The sequence below is a fragment of the Protopterus annectens genome, chromosome 13.part0 (assembly GCF_019279795.1).
Source record: "Protopterus annectens isolate FY-2018-M chromosome 13.part0, PAN1.0, whole genome shotgun sequence".
Taxonomy (NCBI): domain Eukaryota; kingdom Metazoa; phylum Chordata; order Ceratodontiformes; family Protopteridae; genus Protopterus; species Protopterus annectens.
In genome coordinates, this window is record NC_056747.1 from 250,973,002 (window position 1) to 250,987,147 (window position 14,146).

The window sequence follows — 14,146 nt, forward strand, 5'->3', positions numbered from 1 at the left end:
TCCGTCTGATACATCAGTATTCAGTCTAGTAATTTAATTTCTTGTAGGATAGCAAATATGAGTTTAGATTATGCCACTGGAAGGTTGAAAAAAAATGGTGATGCCAGTTTCTCTTATTTCCACCTCAGGTATACTCTGACAGAAGGGGACTTCCACCACCTGAAGAATGCTCGCTTGACTCACCTTGCCATCCCCCCTCCTGCACTCAAGATTGTGACAATCCATGAATGTGAGTCAACAGAGAACACCAGCATCCCAATGACAATGTGTAGGCCATCTTCATCTAGGTCGAATCTCTCCATCTTCCAGGTATATTTTGTAGTTATTAACTTATAACAGACATGCCATGGTGCTGCAGGAAATGAAAGGGAGCCATACCTAAGGAGCTTATCCATGTTGAAGCCCTACTTCAGTTTACAGATCATGGTTGGATTTTGAGGCAGTATATGTGAGTGTGCGTGCATGCGCGTATGTGTGTGTATGAGTGTCATATTACCTGTGATACAAGAACAGCTCTCAGGTAGTCTTTCTAGAAATTTGCTATATTAAGCTATGTTTATATGACAATGTAGTTGGTGTGAGTGTCATGTACTTCCACTTTCCTGTAACATCAAGTTCATAGATACCAGCCGTGGCCTTCTGCTGCCATTTTGTTTGGTAGTGGAACTCCCTCCAAGAGGAGGTTGCTGCTTAGAAGGCTGGGACATTTGTGGCTGTTGAATCAAGATCTGACCGGTTCTCGGCCTCTTGTTTGGATGCACAAACATATTTCAGAATAAAGATAAGTATGGTTATAACTGCATAATTATTTTTAAGATCATTTTAAAATATATAGTTAGGAAATATCATTGCCTTTTGCCTGTCACTGTTCCATGAAAGAAAAAGTAGGACAAGTGCTCAGAGGATCTTCCGTTAGGGGCAGGGGTTTGTTAGTATGCTTACTTATATCAGTATTTATTTATAGAGACTGGTACTCATGAAAGCTGTGCAGTCCTAGTATCCTGAATGAGCTGTGTTGTCATACCTCTTAGCTGTTCCTGACCTTCGCAGAACATCCCTGATTCTGCTTCATATTTGTGGCCTGTCCCTTGTAAAGTTTTGATTTTCTGGTAAATCAATGAGAATTACAGTCACTCAGTACCTGAAATCATTTCATACTTTTATTGTTGATAAAAAGTATATTGTTCTATTACATTTTTAAGTGAATTAGAGTAATATTTAAAAAAAGTCCCCATACCTCTCAATTATCCAGATTTTATTTATTTATTTATTTATTTCCAGTTTGATGACCGGGGAGGTCCACTGGGCTCAGGGAGCCCATTTTCAGTGGAGAAAAGCTCCGCATTACATAGTTTAGTTACATATACAATCATAGTAAAGAAGACACAATTACAATTTCATTTCATGCTAGAGAACAGGAATAAATTATTTGGTTACATAGTATCTAAATATTTAGGATGGCAGTGGTAACTTAATTGAGAGGGAGAATAAAGACTTAGAAGGAAAAGAGAGAAAAAAGGTGGGATGGGTTATTTATAATAAGTACAATTATGTTATTTACAATATGTACATTTATCTTAGGTTAGCTTATACTCAGAGTTAGTCAGGAGTTTAAGGGGTGGATTGATTATTAGACTAGGTGGGGAGAGTGCAGTTCCTGTTAGAGAAAAGGTAGGAATGTAGCTGAGTTTTAGTCGTTAAAGTTTTCACAAGTCCTTAGAGAGGAAGGAAGAGAATTCCATGTTTTAGCTAAGGAAAAGAATAGAAGAAGCTGACCAGCAGGACGACTGGGTTTGCGGACAGTGATTAGGTTTTGGTGAGTAGATCTTAGAGTTCTCTGAGGGGTGTAAGGTTGAAGGATGTTAGTTAGTGCTGGGCACTTAGTAGGTTGAAAAATTAGTCTGTGGGCTGTGGTAATTTGGAAATAGTCTAGATGGTTGGAGAGGTCAAGCCAATTTAACAAATGAAGGGCAGTACAATGATGGGAGGAGAATTTGGTCGCAAATTTAGAAATCTTTTTATAACAGACTTCCAATTTGGAGGAGAGAGAGGCAGAAAAGTTTGTTAGTAGATGAGCGCCATACATTAGTGAGGGGAGTTGATAGGTAGTGGTGAGAGTTTGTCTGGTGGAAGGAGAGCGAAAGTGGATGTTTCTGTATAGCATACCAAGTTTTATATGGGTTTTCTTAATGTTTTGCTGGATGTGAGTGTCGAATTTTAGGTGTTCATCAATAGTAACCCCAAATAGTTTAGCGAAGGGAAAAACCTCTATAGTAGAGTTGTTTTGGCTAATAATTTGGAACACGTTTTTATCAAGGGGAAGCTTTTGAGGGAGAGAATAATAGTATTTTGGATTTGTTGGCATTTAGCGAGAGGTGGTTTTGGAGCATCCAGTTTTTAGTGGTGGAGAAAGCAGTTTGGGTCACTGTTTAAAGCTCTGAGAGGTTAGAGGTGCAGCAGACTATCTGCATATTGTACAATGTTGGCGTTGGGTATGGCTTTGTGGAAATCATTAATAAAGATGTTGAATAGCATTGGACTGAGTATGGATCCCTGGGGTACCCCAGTGGGGGTAGGAAGGAAGGTTGAGGTGTCTTTCCTTCATTTCACAGCTTGAGACCTGTCAGAGAGGTAGCTTGAGAACCAGACTAAGGTATTCTGGGAGAGATTAAGGTTAGAAAGATGGTTCAAGAGATGGGTGTGGGGGATGGTATCAAATGCCTTGGACAGATCTAGTAGAACTGTTGATGCTATTTTTCCAGAGTCACGGGCAAGATTTATTGTGTCTATGGAGAGAAGGGCAGTGATAGCACTATGGCCAGGTCGGAAGCCATGTTGGGTTGGAGTGATTAGTTGGTGATTGGCTAGGAATGGCATAAGCTGAAGGTGGATGCATTTTTCCAGATGTTTTGAGATTGGGGAGTGGATAGCTATGGGGCGGTAGTTAGAGATGCTATTGTTTTTGACTCCTTTATTTTTTGCCTCATATTTTGGTCTGGTCCTTTTAAAGTTTGTGGTTTTCTGGCAGGTCACTAAGGATTGACATCATTAAATAATGACATACATACCTAATGAAATACCTTTGAGTTTCAGACTTCATATCCTTCAGAAAATGTATGCTAATAGAAATCCTGTTATTCAAGTAACCTTCTGAGTTCATAAGAGTAATGCTTAAAATCTGTCCCTATTTTTGGATCTTTGGCCATTTCTTGTGCTGAGAGGTTGAGAGGCTTTTGTCCCTCCATTATTTTTAGTTTTGTCTAGAATTACACTTGTACAAAACCATCTGTGGGATTGTGCTGCAAAATGTTTTTGGATTTTTGTTTTGTGGCGATGAGTTTAAATACTTGGGATCAACAGTTCAGAGTAATGGTGAGTGTGGAAGAGAGGTGAAGAAAAGAGTACAGGCAGGATGGCGTGGGTGGAGAAGAGTGTCAGGAGTGATTTGTGACATACGAGTACCAGTAAGAGTGAAAGGGAAAGTCTACAAGAGGGTAGTGAAACCAGCTATGTTACATGGGTTGGAGACAGTGGCACTGACAAAAAGGCAGGAGTCAGAGCTGGACGTGGCAGAGTTAAAGATGTTAAGATTTGCACTGGGTGTGACGAGGGTAGACAGGATTAGGAGTAAGTTTATTAGCGGGTCAGCCCGGGTTGGAAGGTTTGGAGACAAAGCCAGAGAGGCAAGATTACATTGGTTTGGACATGTGCTGAGGAGGGATGCAGAGTATATTGGGAAAAAGATGCTAAGGATGAAGCTGCCAGGTAACAGGAAAAGAGGACGGTCTAAGATAAGGTTTATGGATGTGGTGAGAGAGGACATGCAGGTGGTTGGTGTGACAGAGCAAGATGCAGAGGACAGGAAGAAATGGAAACAGATGATCCACTGTGGCAACCCCTAATGGGAGCAGCTGAAAGAAGAAGAAGAGGTTTGCTGCTTTTTGACTTCTTTTTTTTTTAATTTTTTTTGTCCAGAATTCTTGAGAATATAAGTAAAAAGGTATACATATCACTGCTAAATGGTCTGACTCCATTTCCTGCAGTATGCTCCAGACTTACTGCCTACTTAACTGAGTGGTGGGGGGACAAATGTTTATATGGATGGAAAATAGAATAGAGTCAACAGAGCTGAATGGAGGTTGATTGCAGCTCTGAAATTGTACAAAACTATCCTGTGACACAATCCAGTCCTAAACATATTTCCTGGAATTCTCTCCTGTGTGGTTTTGTAGTAATTGATGGGTAGTGGACAGGCAAGTGAGTAGTTACACCACAGCGTGTTTGAATGATGGCCTGATAGTGATACTGCCTACTATTGCTGGGGAGTCCGAATTCTCCAGTTGTTTATTCCAGTATGATTTTGGAATTATCAAGCCAAACCTGTCATTACATTTAGACAGTCAATGTTAATAAGAAGGACCTACAGAATTCAGAGGTGATAACTTAAAAGTAGGTAAAGTCTGGTAGAGGCATCACCAGTAAACCTGATGTAATCCATCTGCAGAGACAACTAGAGAGACCATCTAAAAGTAGTACAAGTATACCAAATAGTGTTTCTAGAGTTTAAACATTTTTTCAGTGGATCCATGTACTATTTATTGCTGTGGCTGGCTCTACCAGCCACCTTTTTGCCTAGGACAGCCCAGAAAAAAATCTCCTCTGTGTTCCATATAGTTTAAACAATGGATTCCATCATTTTTGAGTTCCTAATTTCCCACATACTCCATGCTCAAGCACCTAGAATGTGTTAACCAGAAGACTTTAGTGTACAAGTCATTGTAATAAAAGGGACCTGATGTTAGCACTGTAATGGAGTTTGAAAAGTTGAGATTTATACAGTATCAAGGAGAATCACCTGATTTGGGACATATGTACAGAGGAGTCAGACATGAAAAGAGAGCAGTCTTATATTTCCAAAATAAGCCTCACTGAGTGACTAAATGGCTCAGATGGACCAAAAATACAAACTATAAGAAAAACCAAGGATCTAGCCGTTAGGAAAACATCGTTTAATAGCAATACAAAGCTTTCAAACTAAACAGTTCTTTATCAATCCATATACAACTAGGTTAAAAGCTGAAATATATTTATACTTTATTGAATAATTAGTCATGTGAGATCAGGAAGTTTCTTGATAAGATGGTGTTTTATTTAAAAACGGTTGCTTTTAAGCTAGTTGTATATGCATTGATAAAGAACTGTTTAGTTCGAAAGCTTTGCGTTGCCATTAAACGGTGCTTTCCTAAAGGCTGGATCCTTGTTTTTTCTTACACTCTTGCATTTCAGCTCAGTGCAGTAGTACATCAAGCATCTGTGCACCATTCATTCCTACCTCTTTGACTCACCTGTTTTACCTCTTCAATGTTAATCTATCAGCCATGAAAAGAGAGTGTTTTAATGATCCATCACTCTCTCAAAGACATTTCCCCATGCCTCAGAGCTAAGAGCAAGCTCCACAGTATAGTGGTCATACCTCCTCTGTCCATTTACCTTAGTCTTGAGTTTCACTTACTATCCTTGTGATGCACTTTTCTAGCATCATATACAGGCTACCATTTTGGTAATTCCTTCATTTATCTGGCCAGTTACACCTGCAGCTCAGTTTGCCATTTATTACTGCTATCTCTGTTTTATGAATGGTCAGTTGTAATCGGTGTAGTACCTCAGTAAACAACGGCAAAATAAAATAAATGAAGACAGATGCATTCTGCATAGATTACATATGATTTCAACTGTTAATATCCTAAGCAGATCAGAAGTCAGTACTGGTTATGTGGCATACTGTTTGTGGCCAGTACTGCCTTGTGGCACCCTGCTTATGACCAACCTTATAGTTAAAGCAGTGTTCCTAACCACCACCCAGCACACACTATTCAAAATGTCTAAGCCAGTTCTCCATTCACCACTGTAGGCCTACTCCAGTCTACCATATCCTTTCTTGTTGGTAAGTGGAACATTTTATTGACATCCAGGGAGACTATATCAGTCAGATTTTCCCTATCTACATACTTATGTGCTGTAATTAAATCATGTAATAGATCAGTTCAAACCAACAAGACTTCCCTGCTGGAGTCAAGTAGTCCAGTGACCTTCAGGAACTCTGTAGGCTTTTGCTTTAATTTTCTAACTACTGAAGTTAGTCTCATTGCTATTTCATTTTTTTCATTCTCACCTTGAGCCTGTTTGCACAGCTGTAAAACCTAATTCATTTACCACATTTTGAAAACCTACCTCATCTCTACTGCCCTGTTACATGAGGCTCTCACTAGCACTAGGAAAGCCTCAAATAGCTTTTCCAGTATTCTTGGATGCAGCCCATATGGTCTTGGACTTTGAACACTATCCCAGAATATCTTTGACTCCATTTCTACATTGTTCTGATCTGTATCATACATATATGAAAATAATCTACATTTTATTTAAAGAACACTTGGTCAGTCCAAACTCAATCCCCTAGGGACGCCTAAAACACAGTAGTCCGGGAGTACTTTGGCTTTCTTCATGATATGTATAGCTTTCTTTTCAACAGCTTCCAATGGATCCAAGTTTGATTTTACCCTTTTTCCTGTCCCTGTCACACATATGGAGATACTCTTGCCCCTTGTTTCATCTCACTGTCCAGCATTCTTGTTATTTCCTGCTTGGCTTTCCTGACCACCTTATTTTCTAGTCACCTCATTTCATTTTTTTGTTTTTTCCGTGGACTGAGTAGCATTCTGTGCCTCAGACATTTTTCAAAAGCACATTTCAGCAAAGCTACTACTACTATACAAAAATGTTTTGCCAAACTGTGGGAATTCTGAAGCTTTTCCAAGTGTGCGTGGTGTTGGTGGGGGAAAGGGTAACCCACAACACCCCAATTAAACAAAACCTGCATTAACTTAAGTGCATTCTACCTCATATCTGACTGTAAGCCATCAGACTGTCCTCTGCTGGATCCTGCATCCATACTTCATCCAATGCCTGTGCTCCACACATACTAGGTACTGGACATTATTTTGGGGTGTATGGACTTTCGTCACTAGCTTTTACTTCTAGGAATAAGGCTAAGATTGCTAAGTCTTTGACCTCAAGCTGTCAGTGACACTGACTAAAGGCAGAAGTTGTTATTTAGCTGGCAAGTAATGTAAAGAAATGATGTATTTCTGGAGAGATGATCCAGGATAAAGAAAAGATTGGAATATGTGGATCCAGAAAAGAATGAGAAAACAATGGAAAGTACCCTCACATTTAAACAAGTCAGGCAGCACAGTGCAAATGAGCCTGTATGATGTTAAGGCATAGAAAGTGGATTCAATAAAAACAGATGTCCCTCCACTGTACGGACAATGGACATTGCACTTGAAGTACCCCATTCATTATACAGTTCCAGAAATTTGGGATCAACCTTAGAGCCTTCAGATCAACAGGAAGGTTACCCACAGTCACCCCATGAATACATATGTGATTATTCATATATTCATGTAATATACTTTAGAAGGTGATTATAAAATAATAACCTTTACTATCAGAGGCATCCTATTCCATATATATGGGAGCCACTATGTAATATACCTTCCCCTCCTTCTGGCATCATTAATATTGATTTCTAAGATATAAGTACATTCACAGCTGTTTGCTACAGCCCACACCCCATTCCCTGACACAGACTGCCAAAGAGGAGAGCTTCTTCTGTACCTTGAAAGATAAAGGATTGACCTCCACTAAGTAATCTGTATGGTCTGCTATTATGGCCTGTTTGAGTATCCCATGTTGTTGAAGCCCTCATTTTTTTCGGGTTCCTATCACATAGTTGAACTTTTACAAGTTCGAACCACATATGGTCAAGACCATATGTTCAAATTTGTAAAAGTTCGAGCGTGTGAATGGAAATCTCCATAAGCGGAGGTTTCCATTCACTTCAATGTGGTGCGATCTCGGAGTTGGTATATTTAAGTAGTGGGGGGGGCAGCCCCCTACATGGGGGTGCAGGGGGGCTTGCCGCCTTAAATACAACAATTTTTTTTGTCCATTGTATTTTTATTTTTTTATCGGTAGTCGAAGTTCTGTAACTTCGATCTTAATGGTTCGACCTTTAGGTGTTCGCAGTTACGGAACTTCGATTATCTGATATAGACCCTTTTTTCCCATAAGGAGCTTTTGAAACTTCTCTAGGAAGATCAAGGTGTTGATTTGCTAAGCTACAGAAAGGTGCACTGCATTCATTAACAGGGCAGGTAAAAGAATTGTAAAGTAGGACAGATGAGGGCAGAAGTGGCAGCAGATGCAAGTCTGAAGTATTATTTTACTGAGAGAGCAGGGCCTCCTTGAACAACCAGACACACAGAAAATGGTGGGGTATCGTTGAACAGATGCATTCATGGGAGCACATGATGGAGGCAAGATGGGGAGGACAACGGTCATCACACAGCAGCTAGTTGTTATGAGAAGGCAAGACTTAACAGACTGTTAATTTTCTTTCATCCATATGTTCTTAAACATCAGCAGATGGACGATGTTAAAAGTGTCACACCTTCCTCTTCATTAATTGCAAATGGGATACTTTTTGTTTTTGTAAATATGAGCTTCATAAGGCAAAGTGTGTGCCCACATATATGGATAAATGTAATAATGTGTGCTTGTGTGTGTGTGGCTTGCACAGATCACCATGAAGTCTCTGCAGAAAACTAAACTCAGTTCAAAGGTTTTACATTAAGTATACTCCTCTGTTTGTACACTGTTTTTTTATTCAGGGTCAGGTCTGATTTTGAGAAAGGGCATGCTATGTTTAGGGGCTGCTGCAGATCTGGTAATAATTTTTGCTGAACCCTCCCAATTACACCACCAGTGCTATAGCCCTCAGATCAAGTGTAAATATTCTGTTAGCCTTAAGAGCAGCAGCAAACTTACTGCTTCTTTTTTATGTTTTGTTTCAGCAAGCTCTGGGATCCCTCCCCCAAACAGCTCTGGCCAGTCATTCCACTAGCCCCAGCTTGGCCCTACCTGGGGATACGTTCAACTCCACTGTTGATACCAGCTTCATCGAAGTCAGTCCTCCGATGTCATCAGACTCTGGAGAGAGTGTCTCAGTAAGTTATAAACCAAAACTGTTGTGGTGATATTACTAATTTTTATTTCTACTGTTTTACCTTCCTTTTAACCCATGTTTCTTCACTGGGGTGAGTTCCCACCTTCACAGTAAAAATTATGCTTTTTTTTGGGGGGGGGGGGGGGCTAGTTGGAGCATAGGTGAACTGTAGCTGTGAGATTCTGAAATTCACATGTACAGCCCAGTAATTCAAAGGCCTTGGTATCTGCATGGATGATAAACTGAATTTTGCCTGACACACACACACACAAGTTGTAAATAAATGCATCAAAATTATAGGTTTTGACAGAAGATTTATTAATTCTAGTAACATTGTTGTCATGACAATCATTTATAACAGCCTGTTAAAATCAAACCCTGAATACAGCAACTGTTCATGGTTGCCATATACTAAAAAACAAAGGATTAGACTAGAAAGAGTAAAGAGAAAGTATACTATGATGATAAAAGGTTTGAAAATAATGTCATATAAGGACAAGTTAAGTGTGGGTCTGTATTCAGTGAAATTCAATCACTAATGTGGAAACTTGATACAGATCTATAAAGCTACTAAGGATGCATTCTTGTGAGAGTGACTTGGCTTGAAATAAATAGGAAATGCTGAGCACATTAAATTGTTAACAACATTTAGGAAGAACACCAGCACTGTAAACTGATTTTTGAAGAGAGTGGCAAGCATTTTAATACATTTCCACCTGATGTAAAGAACAGTCCAATAATATAATTAAAATAAATAAAAGTCCAAATAAATGTAAGAAGGCTATAGATGAGCTATGTAGGGAAATATGTTACATCAACTGACGGTTTGCAAGAGTTTTATGTCTGAGCCTGAAATACTATTTTATTGTATTGTACTGTATTGCCATAATACCTGTGATTCATTTTTGACAGAAGTGAGCATTCTTAATGTATTCTAGTACTCCTCTGGCAAGGGAGTCAGAGACTGGAATACTTATACCTCATAGGTAGAAAATGAAGCAAAACTAAGAACCTTTCATAACAACGTGTCCCAGATATGATTTATTTTATACATTTGTTAACCGAGCAAGCCGACTAGACACAAGTGTTCATTTTCAGGGGTGACCCAGGAGCACGGTTTGGTTAAGCAATTTGCAATGTCACTCAATAAGCAAGTGAAGACAGAAGGAATCGAATTATCTACTTTGGGTATAAGAAGCAGGTTGTTAACAGCTCAGTGCCTTAATCCTCTGCACTAAATGCCAGATTTGTGATAAGCAGTCTACCATAAAAATCAGTGGTATTTTAATTGATATAACAGGGTAACAAACTATGTAAAATGTAGCACTGTCTTACCAGAAAATGTTCTGTGATGTAGTTTTCTTCCGGTTTTATAAATAAAACAGTCCTTAAAACAGAACTGGTACACAATGATACATCATGCCTTGCTGGCATTTGAAAGGGTAAGCTTTAGTAAACCCAAGAGAGATGATATTTGCTAACTTACTCACTACTGCTTCTTCTGTTTATCCTTAATCTGCTCTTTGTTCCCATCATTTTCCAGTTTTTTCCACTCCTTAAAGGCCTTCCAGTGAGAGTGTAGTGACCCAAATACTGCACTTACTTGTGTTCACACAGCTTTTGAGTGCTGCTGCTTTATATGAAATTGGAAGTCATTTTTCTGCAGCCTGATTATTAGTTCTGCTTTAAAATGATCTAACACTCGGGCAGAAATGAATGCAGCCAAAGTCATTTTTGTCTATTTTATAGGTGTGTTTAAGGTAGTCCAGAAATGTACATTAGGCAGATCTAATGTATATCTAGAGGGGGCTGAATGTGTTGTGCTTCACTATGCCAGTTTAGCTGTGGATTACAACTGTTTAACTACATATCCCTTTATAGCCTATTGTATATGACATTTGTGTATGTTAAGGGTTATGTGTCAGGTGACGGTGTAAGGGGCAAGTAGGTCTTAGATATAAATACTTCACTGTGTGTGTCAGGACCGCTCTGTATCTCTTGTCTTGATCATATTGTCCAGTCACGTACTGGTAGGTAGTATTGTGCCAGCACAGGTAACTACAATAAGATATAAGACACTGCCTTCCTGATCCCTATTCCACTCAACTGGTCAATGTTCCTGAGCCACACTTATAAGGCTGTAGTGAGTTGTGCAATGAATTCCTCTCCAAAGAAGGAGGAGGAAGAGAAATGCTGTGTCATCCTGGACACATCGGGATGTCATGAGCATTGCACCTTCTGTTGTGTGTTCTGCTGATGGTTATCTCCAGAAATTAAAGATTTAACCATAATAAAGCCCAGTCTTCCATTTTTTTTACAAAGAGAGGCACTGTGCTTTGTGAAACATCCCACCATAAAATATGTGTACAGAGCAGAGATCACAGAGCTGTGTTTTTTTCAAGAGACACTCCTGTCATTTACATTTTACTTATTATTAAATGCAAACATCTGATGTCTGTAAATGATGCCGTAGTTGGGGATGAGCCACCAATAAGTCTGTATAATGTTACACTTAATGTTGTTTTAAATAAATAAATGTTACTAAATACAAAGGAAGCAAGAACTCTCCCGGGTCTTTCTCTCTTATTTTTCCATCAGAGCCACCCACAGAATTATAAAGGAACAAATTACTAACTTGATTTTTTTTGTGTGTGTAGTACAAGAATTAAAAAAAAAAAGTATATCCATTAGTTTCTGGAAAACTGTCGAGGACATACAGGCAAAAAAATTAAAAAATGTGATGCCTTGTAAAGGCAAGTTTACTACAAGTGGATTGTACAACAGAATGCCCCATTGCTGTGGCACATCTCCAGCTACAGAAGTACAGTTTACAGTGCAGTGCTAATTTTTTGTTAACCCTTATTCCAACATTAAGGACAATGGTAATAAGAAAATGAGATGGATTATAATAAATATCCTTTTAGAAGATGTGATGTACATTTCTTTAATGCTCAGTGTCTTGGTTTGAAAACAAATTGAACTAGATGGACTGTATTCCTCCTGGCAGTCTTAATGATGTTCGAGTCTTCTTTTATGTTCGTCTATTTCTGGATGGCCTGAAGTCAGAGTGGCAAGCTGTCAAAATAAATTGCCTAGTGTCCATAATGATCTCCTTCTTTCTTTGTTCCCATTCTTAGGCTGAAGCCGTCACTGGGACGTCAAAGGGCAACAGCGGTGGCAGCAGTGGGACCGCGGAAGCAGCTGTATCTTCAAGTCAGGGCACAGTGCTTCAGTTTTTCACCAAGCTGCGACGCCACACTAGCCTGGAGGGAGCCAGCCCTTACTTTAAGATCAAGAAGTGGAAGTTTGAGAGCAGCCAGCGAGCTTCGAGCCTGGACACACGCGGTAAGCACCAGCGATTCCAGCCATATGCATTTGTTTGTAAGGAGTTCCACACCCTCATTCCATTTTCATGCATTTGTGTGTAAGGAATCCTGCAACCATATCATTCCATCTTCATGCATTCTTATGTAAGAATTTTTTTTTTTTTATCACCAACTACAACTCTACTAACCCACAGTAAGCTTGCCAGGCAACTTTGGTGTGTTCTGTGAAAGTGCAAAAAAAAAAATCACTAAAATGATAAATAAGCTTTTTTTATTTTAATTTTTTTCCTCTTTTTTTCTGCGGTTCGGTGTCGCTTAACTAAGTGAACTTTCTCATCTTTTAACGATTTTCCAGCATTATCCAAGCTTCAAGGACAATGATAAATGACATATTCAAGGGCATTTAAGAGTAGCCAATCAGTCTGCATATTTTTGGGAGAAGGGTTGAAAATGGAATACCAAGAAAAAGAAAATACACTCAGAGGCAGGGAGAAAATGCACACTCTAGTCTCTAGTAAACAAATTCTAGACTGAATCATAGATTTTGGAGCTGGGAGACAGGGATGCTAACTACTTTGTTGGGTGAAAAGTTGGATGGCTTCTTCATTGCGTAAGTCTTTGAATTATTTTTTTTTGTGTGCATTGATTCAGATATGTTTGTGTACTGCAAGCTCCTTCTGTGTGCAACAACTCGTGAAAAGTGACTTCAGGAATCATATTTATTAGTCACCACTAAAGATTTTAATTCAGTGCACTGTTTCACGTTTGTGTTTGAGTGTGTGGATATATGCAGGTATGTATTTATAAAGATTTACAGCTATGATTATTTTTACTGAATCTGTCTGTTGAGTCACAAATCACTGACATAAATCTATTGAAAACACATTCTGTTGAAAACTCATTTCATAGAAATAGATTTCACAGAAAACTTTATTAGAGCAAATGTATTTAAAAAGTTGTTTTATTTGGGGTGGCAAATGTCATTGTCACACAACTATGCAGAAAAGAAAAAACAGTGAATCACTACTGGTACACAAACAAAAACTAGACCAACAGTGATTGTGTATAGTCTACATTTTTCTATGACTTGTGATTCTGTGAAATGTAATTTCAAGTGAAATGAGTATTCAGTGATTTATGAGTCAACAAAATGAGAATCAGTGAAATGCATTGCTACCACATATGAATGTGTATGTAGTGTAACAGGTAGCACAAATTTGACTTTAGTGCAGAAGGCTGTGGTTCTGTTCCCATACCAACTAGATGGATTTCTGACACTGAAGTGCAGCGTACAAGGGGTGCTGCACTCTTGAACGCGTTGTTCTTTAGAGGAGATATTAAACCAAGGCCCCATCAACCTGAGTTGGTGATAGCTTAGGTGAATGTAAATGATCCCATGGTACCAATCAAAAATAGTAGGGAAAGATCCCTGTTGCCATGGCAATTTTGTCTAGTAGTACAATTAACCACCTTGAGTCTCCCCTTAAAACAGGCTACTAGCCTAGTGGGACTACCTCAGTCAACAAGGAATAAAGAAATACACACACAAAACATGTTGTGTGTATTTTTTTGTAAATGCCACAGAACAGCACCGTGGTATAATATTAGTGCTCCTGCCTCACTGACAATGCTTGGTTGTACAGTAGAGTTGCCAGTTAGTGGGTCTTTTGGGTGGAGTATGTATGTCCTTCCCATGTCCCCAATGGATTTTGATGGGAGCTCACTTTCTTTTCACATAGGTGTGTGTGTGTGT

General features: G+C 39.1%; 1 protein-coding gene across 5 annotated transcripts in view; it reads left to right on the forward strand.

Annotated features, from left to right (window-relative positions):
- The window catches only part of LOC122787214 (CACN subunit beta associated regulatory protein), a 366,408-nt gene that overhangs the window by 264,186 nt on the left and 88,076 nt on the right, over positions 1 to 14,146 (forward strand). For all 5 annotated transcript variants that reach the window (XM_044053808.1, XM_044053811.1, XM_044053812.1 and 2 more), the window contains 3 exons: positions 129 to 309; positions 8,916 to 9,068; positions 12,205 to 12,412. In XM_044053808.1, coding sequence (XP_043909743.1) covers positions 129 to 309; positions 8,916 to 9,068; positions 12,205 to 12,412 — 542 coding nt within the window. The remainder of the gene's footprint in view (positions 1 to 128; positions 310 to 8,915; positions 9,069 to 12,204; positions 12,413 to 14,146) is intronic.